At 33.9% G+C, this 20518-nt stretch overlaps 1 protein-coding gene across 5 annotated transcripts in view; it reads right to left on the reverse strand.

Annotated features, from left to right (window-relative positions):
• The window catches only part of AGMO (alkylglycerol monooxygenase), a 400045-nt gene that overhangs the window by 17987 nt on the left and 361540 nt on the right, over window positions 1-20518 (reverse strand). The window contains exon 14 of one of the 5 annotated variants that reach the window (XM_047851086.1): window positions 16700-16768. The exons of the other annotated variants lie outside the window; for them this stretch is intronic. Coding sequence (XP_047707042.1) covers window positions 16718-16768 — 51 coding nt within the window. The 3' untranslated portion in view covers window positions 16700-16717. The remainder of the gene's footprint in view (window positions 1-16699; window positions 16769-20518) is intronic. 5 annotated transcript variants of the gene reach the window in all.

Raw genomic sequence — 20518 nt, forward strand, 5'->3', positions numbered from 1 at the left:
ATTGCACGAGCAAGTTAGAAAATCTAAGTCATTTTATAAATGATGGGTAAAGGTGCCTGATAAATTCTACCTTGACAAGGAAGAAACTTGAAATAGCATTTTTTTGTGATGAGTGATTACAAACTCACTTTTCGTAATTAAAAAAAATATATTACTCTTTATTTCAGTGTGTACATTTTTGTGTACAACTTTTGTCTTGATTTCCTAAAATTCCCCTGGAATGGATATACCTATGTTTTATGTCTAAAAAATTATATCCTGCCTCTAAATGGAAGAATATATTTTTACCTAAAAATTATTTCTCTGACATTGATGAGGTTCATAAAATAACAATTCACTGACTATTCACAACTATAACAATGAAAATAGCAACAATTTGTTTTAAGAGCAACACATTAAATATGCAGAAGTTTTTACTAAATTATTTGGATACAATAAAACTAATTCTTTGTTAAATATACTTTTTGACATAATATTTTGGTTTTTTAGAGAGGACCATTGTCTGCTCTACAGATAAACAGATAAGAACTTAAACAGAGTTCAAACCTGAATTGCTTAAAAGTATCTCTATTTCCTATTAGTGCAAGAGACAAATAAATACAAACAAATCTAGACCAGAATTTGGAGCCAAATAGACTGAAAGTCCTGCTGAAATGAAAACATCAGAAAGATAATAGGTAATGATACATTTTTTTCTTTGAATTTTCAAGGATATAGTTTGCCAAATGCCAACTCCAGAGAAATTGGGAAGTCCTTATTTAACTTCCAGTACATTATATATATATGACTAAAATACTAGGAGTCATGCACAGACAAACAAAGGCTTAAGAGAAATAATTTCCAACTATTTGCAACTATTACTTGGAAGTCTTGTGTTCTCTCTCTGACCCTATTCAAAGCATATACAATTACCACTATCTTTAATATGTGGTCTTATCGGATTTACTACTATCAAGCTTTAAATCAAACATTATTGTTTTGCATTAGTTTTTAAATATGTATTAAAATTCTTAACTGAGGGAAAAACAATATAAAAATAAAGTCTATATTAATGCACATGATAACAATGCCTTAATTAAAAAGAATATATATTTCCTTCAATCATTACATATATTCTGATATAAATTTTCAAACATAATACATTAAACATACCATGATCATGTTTTTATAAAAGGAAATAAACTCAAAATAAACATTAGAACAAAAGTTTTAAATAATTAAGCTGAATTCTAAAACTTTAAAAATCAGGCATTTTACTATTCAGTGGGGGCAGAGGACTCTAATTTTAGTGACAAAAAAGTACTAAGTTAATTTAGATAACAAGTACAGAATCTTCATTTGTAACCATTTCTTCATCTCCCCAGAGATGATTATCTCCTGTTGGGTATCACAATGTATTCACTATTCTAAGAGTCCACATAGCTCAAGAAAGTGTATATCCTTTTCAACAATACCCCTATGAAATATCTACTGTTCATGTATACCACATTTGAGCTATCATGATAACATGTGAAACCACAAATATCAATAAGAACATTAGAGATCTCTTGGAGTTCTCCAAGACCTACCTACAATTCAGAGAATATACTTGAAGACAGTTGTCATGAATTAGCTACTGTGTATGCAAACCCATCTGGTCAAAATTGTATAAACTGTAATTAGCATAAAGTGAAAATAGATGCTACATTTCTCAAAAACATCTGTGGATTTTTCATCTTTGAATTCTAAATTATGAATTCAGTGTCTTTATAGATACAAGACTTTAAAATTTTCCAATATTACCAACTCTTGTTCTGAGGGTATTACCATCCAGTAATAGGGATTTTAAAATTGCCCTTGATTACTTATTACATTCTTGCTCTCCCTCATACACAATGATACATCTTCAATTTATGTTCATTTCCTGGAAAACTTATAAATATTTTAATATACATAGTCTAGATTTACAGCCTTCATTCTCAATTTTTTTTCCAGGTTAGTTTTTTTCCAGGTTAGTACTCCGCCCCCAGCTTGAGGTTTGTCAAAATGACAGGTAAAAGGAAATGCCAAGCTTACCACAATTAAAGCATGGAGAAAAATTAAAGAGACAACCGAAGTTGACTATATGATTTATATTCATAAAATGGTCAAAACATGTGTCTTGTCAAAACTGAAACCTGACTTTATATTTTTCTAATCATCAAAATTCTTAATGCAGAAGGGTAAAACTTTTTTTTATAACTTTTTAGTTTGAAATGCTGGATAAAAAGCAATATGGAGATACAGAGAGCAAATTACAGTAAGGTCAAATTAATAAAGAACCAAATATCAATTGTGAGAATGAATGTTAGGTTAAACGTTGACCACTCTTTCGGAAAAATATCTTAGCAAAGGCGTACATTATAAAAAGCATCTGTTTACACTCATAATCTTCTTGTACTTACAATGGAGCCTCACATTCTTTACCTTTTTAGGTGTGAGAATGAAAAAAAATATCAGAGCGGTGAAAAATTCTAAGGATAGTCTATTTTAGTTTTTATGAAGTTGGGAATAAAACAAGAGTAGGAAAAATAAGTCACTCGATGAACATTACCTAATCTGACCTGAGACATTCTTATATATTAAAACTAGTAATGGACAACGCATTAAAAATAACCTGATGCTGGGGCACCTGGGTGGCTCAGTTGGATAAAGGTTTGACTCTTAATTTTGGCTCAGGTCATGATCTCACAGTTCATGGGTTAAATCCCTGTGTCAGTCTCTGTGCTGATGGTGTGGAACCTGCTTGGGATTGTTTCTCTCTCTCTCTCTCTCTCTCTCTCTCTCTCTCTCTCCCTCAGCCCCTCACCTGCTTGCTCATTCTCTCGCAAAAATAAATAAACTTTTAAAAAGTTTAAAAAATAGCCTGATTCCCTGCCCTAAAAACTATTACTGTACTTTTTTTTTTTTAAAAAAAAAGAAGATAGTTCAGGGAATTTAAAAATTCTTTCTTTCTTTAACTTCATATTTCTGCAAATAAGTTCTGGTTACAACTAAACATTTCATTGAATTTTCCTGAGTATGCCTAACATTGGCACAAAATTATTTGGTTCATACACAGCTTGTTTGAAACTGAAGATTTTTTAAAAAAATTTAAAAAATATTTATTTATTTTTGAGAGAGAGAGAGAGAGAGAGACAGAGTGTGAACAGGGGAGGGGCAGAGAGAGAGAAGGAGACAGAATCTGAAGCAGGCTCCAGACTCTGAGCTGTCAGCACACAGCTGGATGCAGAGCTTGATCTCACAAACCTTGAGATCATGACCTGAGCCGGAGTCAGTCACTTAACCAACTGAGCCACCCAGGTGCCCCAAAACTGAGGATATTTTAATAAAATGTTGCTGGATTAATCATGGTCCTTAAGTATCCTAACAGAACTCTTTGTAATGGGGAAAAACATGACACTTAATCTAAAATTCAAAGTACTATACATTTCTAATTCCCTTTTATTTCTGACTCCTGAAATTTAAGGCATTTACATTCTAAAATCAAAGCTCTGTTTTAACAAAAATTATCAAGACAACCATTCAAGTCTAGCTTACCAAAATGTAATTTTCATGGTGAATGAGGGGTGGTTTGTTTGCCAAATAATAACCAATATTCACCTTGCTATTTACCTACCTAGTTTACCTACCTATTTACCTTGCCAAATAATCTCATCACAACAGCAGATTGATTTTCAGTGTAGTGTACATAACAAAGGCCAGCTCCTGGCATCTCCCAGACATCAATCAGAGCCTACGTTTTCTCCCATGGAGGCAAATTTTAATACTTGGTGTACAAAAATTTATATATGAAAGACCATATGCTCGCAAATGCAGAATACCATTCAACACTGCTAGTCCAAGGACTTCCAGTGTGCTGTTAAAAGAAATTCTTTGTACTTGCCCACTATCCAGGAAACAAAGGAAGTCTCTTAACAAATGAGTTTATTTTTAGGAAAAAAATGCCATGTTTACAGAAATAATAGTGATGTCTGGTTTTTAAAACACAACAGTATATCTTGGAAGGATGTGTTTTGAAAAGATCTCTTTGTATTGTTTTTGCTTGTGTCAAAGGGATGATTAGAGCCCCAGTAAATGGGAACCTCCCAGAGTAGGCTAAATAGAAGGCCAACATCCCACATATGGCTTGCAGCTTGGGGGATTTCTCTCAAAGTTCTGCCAGAGATGGGACTGCCCAAATGGTTTCTCGCGTAAGTCCTAAGTCATAAACTGCATCCTACTAGGCCAGCCATGCCAGAACTGGACCCAAGGGTATACAGAGTCTTGGCTGATGGCAAACAATGATTGCTTCCTAAGGAAGCCACAGCTGCCTTCCTGAGAGACACCCCAGATGCCTGAATTTTCCCTTACTTTCCATTTCTGACTACCTGTTCTGGCAAAAGTTCCAACAAAGAGGGAGGCAGGCAGCAGGCACCCAGCTGTTTTCAATATGCCTTGGCAATGTAGGTACTGATTACATAAACACTACAAACATTCAAAGAGCATATTTTCTAGCTTTTAAGCTATAAAAAAGGTGTGAGCCTGTACCAACACCTTATATCTCCTCTTCTCCAAATAATGATAATGCTGACGAGGGTGATAACTACAATAATGACCATGATGATGATGATGATGATAATTAGGGCTTTAATTATGAAAGCCAAGATTATTAAAGGAGACACGATATCTTGAACTGCTGGGAAAGAGCTCAAATTATACAAGAATTGGAAAGATGTGAAATTTCCACATTTCATGGGCAAGAATATATTTTTTTCCCTTAGGAAACAATGAGGTCAAAATATGTAATTGATTCACTTGATGTCTTAGTTTTCCCACAAGTCAGGAAAAAAACAATCAGCTGTTACATCATCCATTTGCATTATACCACATTTTTATTTTCATTCACATATATTTAAAAATATTATTTTAAACTCTTAATATACAAGTTGAACTTTGAACAACACAGTTTGGAACTGCACTCAGCCACTTGAGTGCAGTTTTTTTTTTTCCATAAACACAGTGCAGCACCATAAATGTATTTTTCTTACTTATGATTTGCTTAATCATACTTTCTTTTCCATAGCTTCCTTTATTGTAAAAATACAGCATATAATAATATTACATACAACATATGTCTTGATCAACTGTTTATGTTATCAGTAAGGCTTCTGGTCAACTGTAGGCTATTAGTGGTTAAGTTTGGGGCAATCAAAAGTTATATGAAGATTTTCAACTGCATGGGTGGTTGGTGCTTCTAACCTCCACATTATACAATGGTCAGTTTTATGTAAAACATACAAGAAATTACATTAATGAAATATTGCAAAAGGTCTTCTATTTATATTTAAGATCAGGTTCAGAAACCTAGTCAAACTGGAAGAACTCTGGAAAAAGAATGAGAGGATCAGATTGTCCCAAGTCAATACAAATTCTTTTGCCTCCAGAGGTTACTCAGAATTTCAGTTTCTGCCTCTATAAAATACGGATAATAGCTTCATAATTTTCACAACTTTATCATAAATATTCACTATTTTTTTAAATATAAAGTTCTATGAACATATAGGATAGACAATTAAAGTGTGCTATTTTTTCTTGCTAAAAAGATTCAGTAACCTAAAGGTGACAACAGAGAGAGACAGATAAGGAGATATAAATGATAGATAGAGTTTGAAACATGACAGTTTTCAATAATGCCAGCTTTTTCAGATGGATGGTCCTAAGTTAAAAAGATGCTTTTAAAACTGTGAGTATATAATTATTGTTGGGAAAATATAATTATCTTACAAAGTAGAGTAAGAATTTAGTGGGTAAGTACAATTATAGATTGATCATTGTTTGAAGTATTTCTATTCTGTTGTGAAACATGGAGTTCAATGTTCTTGATGAGTTTTTATGATGTCAGCCTTCAAATACATCTTTCAGTGTCTTAAAATACTTTTAATTTTAATTCCTTTTTATGACAAAAAATATAGACTAAATAATGGTTTCTAATGATCCTCATTCCCACTTCTGTCACCAAAATACTGTTTTGATCCTTCATATTTAATTAAATTTCCTAGTCATATCTACTTTTTTTTAATATTTGTATTTGGTAGAGAGAACAAGCATGTACACGTGCACAAGTGGGGGAGTGGCAGAGAGACATGGAGACAGAATCCAAACCAGGCTCCAGGCTCTGAGCTGTCAGCACAGAGCCTGACGTGGATCTTGAACCCACAAGCTATGACATCATGACCTGAGCCAAAGTTGGACACTCAACCGACTGGGCCACCTAGGTGCCAAATTTCCTACTCATATCTAAAATTATGTTAAAAATAATTGTTTTATATAATTGTTTAATAATACACAGATATTATTCCAGGGGGATGCTGAGCAATATAATGGAAATAGTCTTCCATGAAAATTCTACAATAGACATAACTTTTTTAGTAGTAGTATTTCTTGAAATATTCTTCGACAAATAAATATATATATATATATATATGTATATATATATATTAAGCAAAGCTGAGTCAAGACAATTCTAAGTGGAACTAAGCTGATGGCATGATAAGTTTTTTTGACTAAGACTGACAATATAATGTAAAGGAAGGGGCCAAATTTAAAGGACATAATGGAGGAAGAATAGTAAAATGCCAGCAAGGAATTACTGTTCTATACCTTTGCTTTATTGTAAAGCATCCTGCTAGACAATCAAAACAATTGAAAAGCCTTCAAAATTTTCAGTATAGATTCAATTTAGTAAAATCTAGTATCTTAAAGTCGCAACCACTAAAATAATAGTCTTTAAAAATAAATACCCATATTATTCTATTTATTATTTATTTAGTGCTAGGTATGGCACCCATAAGAAAAAATAGCATGGAACCTACTTCAAAGGCAAACACAAGCACAAAAAATTGCATTGAGCCAGTCCCCATTAGGTTGTACTCATTATACACATATATATCACACTCTTGTTTCTCGTCAGGCAGTCCACTGCTGACAGAACTCACTGGTAAGCAATATAGCCCCTGAATCCACACTTAGATCTACACAGTTTTTTGTGAAGTATCTATTAAGGACTGGTATTTTTGTATGTATCTTATTTTTAAATCTTCAGGCAAAATTATCTTCACAATGTTGTGGTTAAATATCAAAAATGTTTGGGGCGCCTGGGTGGTTCAGTCAGTTAAGCATTGGACTTCCCCTCAGGTCATGATCTCATAGTCTGTGAGTTCAAGCCCCACGTCGGTCTCTGTGCTGACAGCTCAGAGCCTGAAGCTTGCTTCAGATTCTGTTTCCCTCTCTTTCTGATCCTCCCTGGCTCACACTCTGTCTCTCTCACTGTCAAAAATGAATAAATGTTAAAAAAATTTTTAAATAAAATAAATGTTTTACTAAAATGAGGTCAATCACAGAGATATGTTAAATTTCCCACTGACTTAGCTTATTTGTAAAATGATTATTTGCCATAGCTACCTTATAGTATTCTTATATGAATAAGAGATAAATCATCTTCATTCAGCAGATAGAGTGTTTCCTCAAGTACTCATAACTCAGTGTTTTGAAGTTGTATGTTTGAATACAAAAGAAGTGGCTTTCAATGATAATTCCATCTTGAGGAAGTTATTTAGTGCTGCTATATCTCAGTACCTTTACCTGAAAAATATGGATTATCTTACAAGGTAGCTGAAATAATTAAATGAAAGAATGGACATAAAAACTTGGGGTTTCATATACGCAAGTGCTTAACAAATATCAGTAGTTTTGATGCTATTTTGTTATTATTTCTACTACTGATATTAGGTCAATTTCTACAGCAATGTTTTCTAAAATTTATTATGAAAATATTACAGTTCTTCCCCCCCATTTCATTTAGCCTTTAAATTTTTCAATTATTATTTGTGTATTATAAGCTTCATAAAAAAGACATTTCTTTTAAAAGAAGGATGAGATAAAACAACTGTAAATAGAAATTCTAATTTTTACTTCTTTCATCCCATTGTATCCTCATCTATCACTTTTGAAAATCACCATCACGGGATAAAGAAGCATTCAAAATTCCACATCAGTGTCCTGGAAAAAACACTGAGAAACTTGAAACCTGATTTCTTGTCCCTTTTGTCATGAAATGATCAAATACTTCATATTCTCTGGATGTTAGCTTCGTTTTCAGTCCAATTAGAGTGGAAATAGATAATTTATAAGGTCTATTCTGTTCTATTATCTGAAAAAAATAACAGAATTGGCCAACACAATATTGTAATGCGAGAAAGGTCTGAGGATAGCTCCCAAAATAATTAAGTTTTTAATAAAAAGTATACATCAGAAATACTTCTTCATCTTGCCCTAATTACTAGCACCATAAGGTAATTGAAATAACAGAGGGGATGACAAGCGAAAAGCCTTAAAAATATCAGTTTTCTAGAGAACAAATTAATGGTTCCAGAGGGAAGGGGAAAAATGGGTGAAGGGAGTGGGAGAAACAGGCATCCGGTAATTGAATGAGTAAGTCATGAGGATAAAAGCACAGAATAGGGAATACAGTGAATGATATTGTAACAGTGTTGCATGGTAACAGATGGTAGGTACACTTGTGGTGAGCATGGCATAGAGATGTTGAATATCTACGTTGTGTACCTGAAACTAATGTAACATTGTGTGCTGACTCTACTCAAATAATAAAATAAAATAAAATAGCCACTCCCCCCACCAAATTATTTTCCACACATGTGAAATATATGTAAATACTGGCAAAGGATGGCAGAGATGGATCCCAAAACATCCATTTCTCGAAATCAAAATCCCTTATCTTCACCTTGGACATAATCTGTTCTCCCAGCACTCTGACACATAAAAGTTTTAATGTTAATACACATTAGGTTCATCTTTGAAAAATAACTTAGTGGACATCACCAAAGGGTAAATTGGCAAATCATGATTATTGGTAAATCATGATGGGTTTTAAGAGCAAAAGAAATTTCAGAGGTAAAATACTTGGCCTGTTTTCATTTATAGTTCAAGAAATACAACTATACCTCAGTAAGTCTGGGGTTGGGGGAAGAAATACAGTGTGGCCACTAATATATTCTCTAGATCAAGTTATAAAACAAAAACTTCAAAATTGTTAGTTTTTATCTAGTCCATAAGTAATTGTTGATTATTTCTCTCTTCATTGAGAGAGAATGAGGATAGAGGGAAATCCTTAAAAACAATTATTATATGATAAAAAGTAAGGGTGAAGCTTGCAACCAATATCAAATATTGGATAAGGGGAAAATTACACTTTATTACAGTATGAGTTTTCAGAAAATATCCTTGTATCTACAATATGTTTATAATTATGTCAAAAGATATATTTTATGGATTCTGGAGAAATATGTTACTAATTCTCATAAATAAGGGCAAATAGAACCTCCCTGGTTAGCTTCTGAAGTTAGCACATGCCTCAAAAGTTGTCCAGAGTTAAAATTACTCTAGGAAATCCCTTAAATAACCTCTATAGTATAATACACATGGTTTTGTGTATACAAACCCTTAATGGTAATTCTTTCACACACTCACGTTTGAGAACTATTTTGCCAGACTGAAGAAATTAACAAAGGAAAGTCTCTAGGTAGACGTCTGATAATTTAAACCAATCTTGCCCTTGGATTAAATGGCAAAACTTAGTGAAGAAAGAAAGAAAGAAAGAAAAAAGAATAGAAGAAAAGAAGGAAGAAAGGTAAAGAAAGAAAGGAAGAAAGGGAGGGAGAGAGAGAGATGATGATGAGGTCTAAATTGTTTCTGGTTATTTGTAAGTTTACCTTCTTTAATTGAAAAAAAAAATTTTTAATGTTTACTTATTTTTGAGAGAGAGAGAGAGAGAGAGCGAGAGAGGGAGAGTGCACGGGTGCACGCACACAAGTGGGGAGGGGCAGAGAGCAAGGAAGACACAGAATACTAAGCAGGCTCCAGGCTCTGAGCTGTCAGCACAGAGCCTGACGCAGGGTGGGGGTGGGGGGGGGGAGGGGGTTCAAAGTCACTGACTACGATATCATAACCTGAGCCAAAGTCCTATGCTTATGAGGAAGTCACCCAGGGGCCCCTTACCTCCTTTAATTTTTAATGTTGAGCCTTTACCACTCTAGTACATGTTAAATGGATGTGTTTGCTTTTGTGAGGATCAAATAAGACAGCAGAGTATATCTTGGAGTTGGCAATAAATTCCAAATTCTAAAATCAGCTTGAATGTACATATGACATCACTTCACTTTACGTTAATATACAGGAGAATATTTAGTTTGGTTTCTCTGACATAAAAATTTTGTTTTAAAATGTTTTAACTATCCTCAACTTTTTGTGTCCTTTGCTATTTCTAACTATATCTTTGACAGCAATGATCCTATAAAACCTCCAAAGGCCCCAGTTTTACTTCAAACTTTCAAATGAATAAATCCAGTAAAAATTCTGTCACAACAAATGAGATGTACCAAGTACTAAGTTTTTCTGTTATAATTAAACTGTATTTTGATTTCAACACTACTTTTTCTCTTGACCTAATTCTGACCCTCTGTAATGAACTAGTTCACCAGAGTTTTTAGTACTGGGATTCCTTTTGTTATGAAGTAGAAGTTTTACAGAGAAACTTTACAAAATCCTAGGATGTGATGACTGTTGTGACCTTGAAAATTTCACCAGGATGAATATGAATATTGGCTAAATTGCTTTGTAATTGACTAAGTTTCTCTATGCTCTTATCAGAAGAAAGCACACATATTTAGAAATGTTATTTTTCTTTGTTTTGCTTCTTTTTTTTCCTTTTTCTCTTGCTTTACTTTTTTTTTCTTTGCTGTGGTGAAGTGAGTTACAAGCTCCCACAAGACCTGAAGACTCAACACAGCTTGGGTTGTGGACCGGATTTCTCCCACATGAGTTTGGTGGCCGGGTCAGTCAGGATGATATTAGTATATTTAATTTTCAAAACACACACAGTGGAACAGATGTGTTTTATAGGGACTGAAAAATGAAGTTCAGAAGTGAGGGGGTCTGGGTAATGTTCTGGTACAATATGGTTAGAGATCACTGTATGAAACTAATTCCTGCTGATAATCATAACTTGTCTCTGTGAAAACTAGTTTACAATATTTGTGTATAGCACTATGGAGAATATCAAAGCTACCAAGATTTGAAACAGTGCAGCAGGAGCTCCAGAACTTTATGTAAATTAACCCCACAACATGGAACACATTAACTTGAGGGTTGCAGGAATTTGGACCTCAGAATGCCTAGGATGTGGGTTTAATTGAAATGCAGTATTATGACAATCAGTTTTTCTCTGGAGACAGAATTTTTTAAGGTGCATGCAAATGTATAATTGAGCATTGACATATTACATCATAGTGATATGTTTTAAACAACCCATATCTGCTTCACAATATTTATTTCACTGAAATACCACTGGATATTTAAAGATTCCTCCTTTAGAGTCCAGCCATCTGAATAAATGAACAGTACACTGAGGTGAGCCAGTCAACTCTCAGATGGGGCCAGGCCTCAAAGGCTCACACATACACAAAGCACTTCTTCTGGAAAAAATGTTTCTGAGTTTTCAACATAAATCAGGGTCAACACATAATACGATCATACTCTAGTATATTTAAAAGCTGGAAAACAGTCTAACTAGGACGGTGATGCTTCCAACAAGCCCTCAGGCCAAATAGCAATCAGAAAGAGAATTTATGGCTTTGTGATCAAACCCCAACTCTGTTCAAGTCCATGAAGGGCTTGCCTGCTCTCCTGAGGAAATTTTAAATGGGAGTTAGAAAACTATACTTTCTCTGTGATGACTTACAGGATTTCTTTTTTCTTTTTCTTTTTTCTTTCCCTTTCCCTTTCCCTTTCCTTTTTAACTGTAGCCACGAATGAACATACTTGTGAGTAATTCTAAATTTCAGAAGCCTTGACATTAACACCATAACAATTATACATTTATGGTGAAAGAATAAGCCAAATCTTTGGAATGAAATTCTATATGCATCACTTATAAATAGTAGCAATAATAAGATTAAACAATAATAATAAATTTTCTTAATGGTAAAAAAAAGTTACAATATAAAAAAATGGTCAAATTGCATATTTAATTCAGAATATGCCAGATAAAATCAAGTATATTATTGTTTAGGCCATTTTTTACATAAAATATAAAACATAAAACTAAGAATTGCTTATTACACCACAGAGTTGGAAATGTCAGGATCAACAGATCAACATATATCCGCTGACCATACATCATGATTCTATATATGTGTAAGAACAAAGTGATAAAAAATAATATAAGATAATAATATACAGAGAAGATAGAATGTAATATACAAGGGATTAGGACTTTCTGCAGAGTGACGTATTATACAGATACAGAACTCTCTTCAACGAATACAACAGAATTCTGGCTAAATATACCATTTAGAAAGTTAACATGTAGCTTATCTCAAAAGAAAGAAAGAGAAGATTAAATGTTAAGAGAAAAGAACAGAAAAGGGAGGGAATACAAGGCCAGAGGTAGAATGAAGGCATGAAATGTGGCCTTCAATCTGGGGGCTGTGAGCTGGAAATGATAATCTTCTAAATGATGCCCAATCCATGAAAAGGTACTAGAAAAAATAAGTAATAGCCTAGAGAAGTGGCAAGGAAGATTTAATCCTATGCTAGAGGATTAAGGATCTATGCTTATATAAGCTTAGATTATATATGCTTATATATATCCTTATATAAAGATCTCACCTCTATTCTAGAGGTGAAGGAAAATAAAAGTGCTCTGTAAGAAACTGAAAAGCCAAAATTGTTCTACAAGTGAATGTGGTTCAAATATCCAAAGCAGAGAACTTAACATAAATAACATGAAATTTCTGAGCCCCCCAAATAAAGACATGTTGAATACCATAGAGATGCTTTCAAATGCCAAAGCACCTGAGAAGCCCAGGGATATAGCAATCTTCACTGATAAAGGGCTCCTTTATCAAAAAAAATTTCTGAGGGAGATTTTAACATATTCAGCCTATGGAAAATCTATATCACAAATGTAAGAAGTAATAGAGGAACTGAAAAAAAATAGCATAAATAATTTTTAAAAAGTTAAAGAATTAAAAAAATAATAGAAATAATAAGGAACAGCAAGAGACTAAAAAATACATAAATTTACAAATAAGGCAAATAAAAACATCTTAAAACACACATAGCTATTGAATTTAAAAATCTAATGAAGCTGGTAAAAAAATGATTACATAGAGAAGAAAATAAAATTAGGAAACTGGAGGATGGAAATGCCATAGACAGAGTTATGGAAACAAAATATGAAAAAGAGTTGGTGTCATGGAAATCTAACATGTAGAATTGGAATTAAGGAAGAGGAAATAAAAGGAATGGTGAGGAAATAGTAATACTAGAAATAGTAATGGATGATAATATTTCAGGAGAGAAGGAAAAATAGAAGTCATTGCATCCCTCAACTGAGAAACCACAATGAAGCCCAGGAAAGGTAAAGAGAAACAAAGAACAAACTATACCATTTTAGTGAAACTGCACAAGACTAATGACAACAACAAAAATCTTAATGGGAACCAGAAACAAAGATATATTAGGTTAAGAGGAAAAATATAAATATATCAGACTTTTGGTCAAACAGTAAAGAACTATTTTCAAATCTCAGCAAATCTCTAAATATTGGCTGTCAACCAATAGCCCTATGCCAGCTAACCTGTCACTTAATATTGAAAGTAAAGTGATGGGTAAAGCTCTCAGCTGAGAGCTTTCCCCCTAAGGTCAGGAACAAGACAGGGATGTCCTCTCTCGCCACTGTTATTCAACACAGTATTGGAAGTCTTAGCCTCAGCAATCAGACAACACAAAGAAATAAAAGGCATCCAAATCATCCAGGAGGAGGTCAAACTTTCATTCTTCGCACATAACATGATACTCTATATGGAAAACCCAAAAGAATCCACCTAAAAACTGCTAGAACTGATCCATGAATTCAGCAAAGTGGCAGGTTATAAAATCAATGTATAGAAATTGGTTGCATTCCTATACACCAACAATGAAGCAGCAGAAAGAGAAATCAAGGAATTGATCCCATTTACAACTGCACCAAAACCCATAAAATACCAAGGAATAAATCTAACCAAAGAGGTGAAAAATCTATATACACTGAAAACTATAGAAAGCTTATGAAAGAAATTGAAGAAGACACACACACACACACACACACACACACACACACACACAAAAGGAAAAATATTCCAGGCTCCTGGAAAGGAAGAAGAAATGCTGTTAAAATGTCCATACTACCAAAAGCAATCCACATATTCAATGCAATATCAAAATAACACCAGCATTCTTCACAGAGCTACAACAAACAATCCTAAAATGTGTATGGAACCAGAAAAGACCCCAAATAGCCAAAGCAATCTTGAAAAAGAAAACCAAAGTAGGAGACATAACAATCCTGGACTTCAACCTGTACTACAAAGCAGTAATCATCAAGACAGTCTGGTACTGGCACAAAAACAGACACTCAGACCAATGGAACTGAATAGAGAACCCAGAAATGGACCCACAAAAGTATGGCCAACTAATCTTTGACAGAGCAGGAAAGAATATCCAATGGAATAAAGACAGTCTCTTCAGCAAGTGGTGCTGAGAAAACTGGATAGAGACATGCAGAAAAATGAACCTGGACCACTTTCTTACACCATACACAAAAATAAACTCAAAATGGGTGAAAGACCTAAATGTAAGACAGGAAGCCATCAAAATCCTCAAGGAGAAAGCAGACAAAAACCTCTTCGACTTTGGCCGCAGCAACTTCTTACTCAACATGTCTCCAGAGGCAAGGGAAACCAAAGCAAAAATGAACTATTGGGGCCTCATAAAAATTATAAAAAAATTCCTGCACAGTGAAGCAAATAATCAGCAAAACTAAAAGGCAATTGACTGGATGGGAGAAGATATTTGCAAATGACCTATCAGATAAAGGGTTAGTATCTAAAATCTATGAGGAACTTATCCAACTCAACACCCAAAAAACAAATAATCCAGTGAAGAAATGGACAAAAGACATGAATAGACACTTCTCCAAAGACGACATCCAGATGGCCAACAGATACATGAAAAAATGCTCAACATCACTCATCATCAGGGAAATACAAATCAAAACCACCATGAGATGCCACCTTACACCTGTCAGCTAACATGAACAACTCAGGCAACAACAGATGTTGGTGAGGATGTGGAGAAAGAGGGCTCTTTTGCATTGTTGGTGGGAATGCAAGCTGGTACAGCCACTCTGGACAAGAGTGTGAAGGATCCTCAAAAAATCAAAAATAGAACTACCCTACAACCCAGCAATTGCACTCCTAGGTATTTATACAAGGGATACAAGGTATGCTGTTTCAAAGGGGCACATGCACCTCAGTGTTTATAGCAGCACTATCAACATTAGCCAAAGTATGGAAAGACCCCAAATGCAAATGTCCATCGATGGATGAATGGATAAAGAAGATGTGAGATATATATATATATATATATATATATATATATATATATACACACACACACATACATACACATACACACACACACACAATGGAGTATTACTCAGCAATCAAAAAGAATGAAATCTTGCCATTTGCAACTACATGGATAGAACGAGAGGGTATTATGCTAAGCGAAATTAGTCAGTCAGAGAAAGACAAATATCATATGACTTCACTCATATGAAGACTTTAAGATACAAAACAGATGAACATAAGGGAAGAGAAGCAAAAATAATATAAAAACAGGGATGGGAACAAAACATAAGAGACTCTTAAATATGGAGAACAGAGGGTTACTGGAGTGGTTGTGAGAGGGGGGTATGGGTTAAATGGGTAAGGGGCATTAAGGAACCTACTCCTGAAATCATTGTTGCACTATATGCTAACTAACTTGGATGTACACTAAAAAAAAAAGAATAAAAAAGAAAGTAAAGTGAAATCATTTTCAAATAAAGAAAAATGTTTACTAATCATAAACCATTGTTATAAAATCCCAAAAATTTATATCTTATACTTCAGAAAAAATCAAATTAAAACAAGGAGGAAATATGGTAGGCAATCTTAAAATGGGAAAAAGAAAGACCAACAAGGGAGGTATACTTTGGAAAAGCAAGTGAACACTGGCTTATTACAATAAATTAAATAATATTCATTAATAACAAATAAGAGGTTTAAAACTAGTTAGAATTAAATCCTAGTTAACAACTTTGGAGATAGAATGGTAAGATTCAAAGCATTATTAAATCAACATTACAATGTAAGACTAAGCACTAAAAGAACTGAAACATATAATACCCAAGATAGTAAAATAAATTTTGTAAAACACACACATACACACACACACACACACACACACACACACACACACACACATCATAGTCAATGTAATATACAGTATGGGGCAAGAACAGGATGAAAGAAGCATAGAGAATATATGACAAATTAAAACTGATGAAATAAACTTTAATCCACTCATTATGTTTATTATGTGTGCATATATATTCACACTTGCTGATACAGAAAGATTCAAAGAAAAAAGTAGCACACTATATATGAAGTCGATTAAGTAGAAGATTAAGAATAGTGACGTTTGGTATAGTAAACTTTAAGGGAAAGTGTTTTAAAGATAGAGAGGTATTACTTACTGTTATAAAATGAACAATTCACTGTAAACATGTATCAGTGCTGAATCTGGATGAATCAAACAAGTTAATCTTAAAACACAAAAAAATAAAAATGATAGAATTACAAAAAAGAAGTACCGAAGCCCATAAATATAGCTGGAGATTTTAATATCTCTCTTTTAAAAATGTACAGATTACCAAGTAAAATTTTAGTAAGAAGATTAAGCATTACTAATAATATATATATGATGTCTCGTAACAAATAAAAGTAAAATTATATACAGACCACAGTTTCTGATCAAAAAGGAATAAAAATAGAATAAATAAATATACTGAAAATCAAATATTTGGGATATAAATAACATTGATAACTAATCTGTCAGTTGATATAATTTAGAAGGGGAATTATCATATACCTCTAAATGACAATAAAAATACTGCATATCAAATTTGTGAGAGGCATCTAAAATCATATAAAGGAATTAATAGACTTAAATCTATCAAAAAGAATATATGGTTGATATATTCAACCAATTAAATACTGTAAGGTAGATAAAAAGTAGGTAAAAACTGAATTAAAAAATTAATTACAGTTTTATATTCCAATGTGGGTCAATCTAAAATACAAAATTGAGGCGGGCCTGGGTTGCTCAGTCAGTTAAGTGTCTGACTTTGGCTCAGGTCATGATCTCATGGTCCATGAGTTCAAGCCCCATATCCGGCTCTGTGCTGACAGCTCAGAGACTGGAGACTGCTTCAGATTCTGTGTCTCCCTCTCTCTCTGACCCTCCCCTGCTCATGCTCTGTCTCTCTCTATCTCAAAAATAAATAAACATTAAAAAATTTTTTTAAATTGTACTGTAAAAATTTTGTAATTAAAAAAAATGAGAGATGCAACAAGATCCAAACTCAGGGTAGCTTCAGAGTAGACAGAGGTGGTACTTCTGCTGGCTTAAGTACTGGATTGGACCTGAAGTATGAATAAAGGCTAACACAACTCAAGTGTGAGGTTCACAGTCAAGCTTGTCGTAGAGGGGACCAGCCGGACTCTTTTTGAACATAATTGAGAGTTAAAGTAAAATTGAACGGGTCTATTCAAAACCAAACTGCAGTAGGAAGATCTCATTTGAAGCTTTTGTAAAATACTACTACAAAAATTTTAAAAATGTGCGATAAATTGAGGAGATTAATCAAGACAGGAAAATCTAAACAAACAAACAAAAAAAGGAAAATCTGGCAGAATAATGTTTGATGTGAAAAGAGTAAATTCATTAATTTATTAATCAAATTTTTATTGATTATCTCTGTGCATGGGTTATCTATATAACATTCATCCACATAAAGGTGATAACTAAACCATTTATTCAGCAAATGATTATTAATCTTGAATCAATCATCAACCAGGCCATTTCTACCCTTATGAGGGTTGAATTAGAATAGCTAATACAGACAACTGCACAGATGATTACAATACAGGGTGCTGTGTGTACCAGGGGCACCCAATACAATCTAGGAGAACAAGGAATGTATTTTGGAAGAATAAAGTGCCTGGAACACAGTATCTTCTCAACTAAGTAGCTATGAATGAATGAATGCATGATTGAATCAAATAGATTTTTAAAATGAGACATTAGGTTATAAAGGAGAGTTTGCTAGATGAAAAAAGGGAAAATTTTGGGTACAGAGACAACAATCAGGGGAGTTAAAAAAAGTGACTCCCTGGAAGAATTAAGAGATGATCGGAGAGGTCGAACTACAAAAGTGCAAGAAGAGAATACACAGAGATGAGGCTTGCATGAGACAGCACAGGCAACCAAGAGGTTTTCAGCACAGGTGATAGGAAGAGATTTGTTCATATGCACCTGGCTGTGGTGTGGCATGGAGCCTGGCAACCTGGACAAGAGGGCTGTTAGGACACTGTTCAGTAAGCTGATGATGACAGCGGCCAGTGGCCAGAACTACAGTACTATTGGCTATGGGAAGGACAGAAAAAGATGGATTTAAGGAATTTTAGGGGTTTAAACCATGAGAATGAATGTGTTCTCCAAGGAGCATAGACATAAGAAAATATTTTTATGCTCTCCTGATAATCCCCTAATATATTTCCAGACAAACCAGACAGCTCATTACATGTTTCCTGAATATAGCACAGATCTTTCCTGTTGTACAGCTCTTAACACTCCCTCCCTCCGACTCTCTTCTCCTCCAGTCCTGGATTTTTACATCCCACGGTCAAGGTGGGCCTCAGTGTTACCTCCTTCATGGAATCTTCTGTGATCGCAGTTCTTCTCCAAAATACAGAATCTCCACTTCCTCTAAACCACCAATTTCGTTTTCTTATTTCTCTTAATTGTGTTTACTATATATTGTTAGGTAGGATGGCTACTGTATATCTTAGGTACCTACCTAGCTGTGTTTTCAGGGAAGGGAAAATACCAAAGTCAATTTATTTTTCTCTAAAGTACTTGACATAGTATTTTGTGCATATCAAAGTTAGTCTTTAGATGTAATACATTACAATGTATTAATACATTAATAACATGTTGCCTTAACCCAGAAATAATTCATTAAATATGGATTTATAACTTATTTCAATAGAAAATTAATTTCATTTTAGAAGTGTTTAAATTTTAGAGCTGGTTATAAAACCAAGTCTAAAACTGGATATTGACTGATGTCAATATGTGATAATAGTTATTATTATCATATGTGGTTTTTAATATCTGTTCCTTGAAAGAAATAAAATCAGTCTACTTTTTTTAAAAAGTAGGTGCCCAAAGTGATATGGGGGCTTATAATGATGCTAGTCTCTCTGTTGATAGTCATAAATCTTATAAAATAATAAAAACCATAAGAGCATTTGGAAAAACAAAATAATGGCATTAAATTTTTTGATTTATCCCCCCCAAGATTAGAAGGAAAGAGAGGCAAATTGGATAAACTTATTTTTTATTTTTCTGAATCAGTGTGCCTCATTGGTACTGGGCCAATAGAAAATGTAAAAGAATCATTTGGCCTCTATTTGGCTTCTGGATATTGAGGACATGTGTGTCGGATCAGAGTTACAGGGTGATTTCCATGAATCTATTCCAACCCTTCTGGAAGTAACGTTCATCTGTCAATTCCTTGAGCCAGAGCTCAGTTCTTATAAGTCATCTATCAAATCTCTGGATCTGGCTGATAATGCTGACTGCGGCAGAGGTGACTTTCATGAAATAACAGCTTTACCTGCATCATAATCACAGAAAGAGAGGGGGGAAATGTCATGATCAAAAAAAAAAAAAAAAGATTCCTCCTTGCTTTTCTTCTTGAATTCTTTATTTCCCTTGCTGAGACAAAGGGCAATAGTGGCAGCCATACACATAATTCTCTTTCCCCCCCAAAAAAATCAAGCACGGAGTCTTGATTTCATAGCAGTCAACTTTGATATTTTTTTTTGCCTTGCTGAGGAGTTGGATATGCTACCTTGCCTTTGTTTGCAGGCATAGTGGAATTGTACAGCTCCTTTTAAAGGGAGAACGAACATATGGGAGCTCTTTTTTTATAAAACTGTTGTGCAATTGAATGTTAAACATGCTATCCATAAAATTAAATTTCAGCATCTGCTTCCTTCAAGGAATAGCCACTTGCCCTCCCTCGGGAGAGAAATTCCACACAAGGAACACAGTTTTACCTCTTCTGCAGGATCTATGAATTAGCAGGTGATCGCTAAATGTATATTGTGCCATTTCATTAATTTCATATGCACACACATGGGTCTGTATGGAACCCATAAATACTCAGGGATCAAGCATTGCATCTGATTACATTTTACATTTAATGCAAGTTCCACTTTAAGAT

This window comes from Prionailurus viverrinus, chromosome A2, assembly GCF_022837055.1.
Source record: "Prionailurus viverrinus isolate Anna chromosome A2, UM_Priviv_1.0, whole genome shotgun sequence".
Lineage (NCBI taxonomy): Eukaryota > Metazoa > Chordata > Mammalia > Carnivora > Felidae > Prionailurus > Prionailurus viverrinus.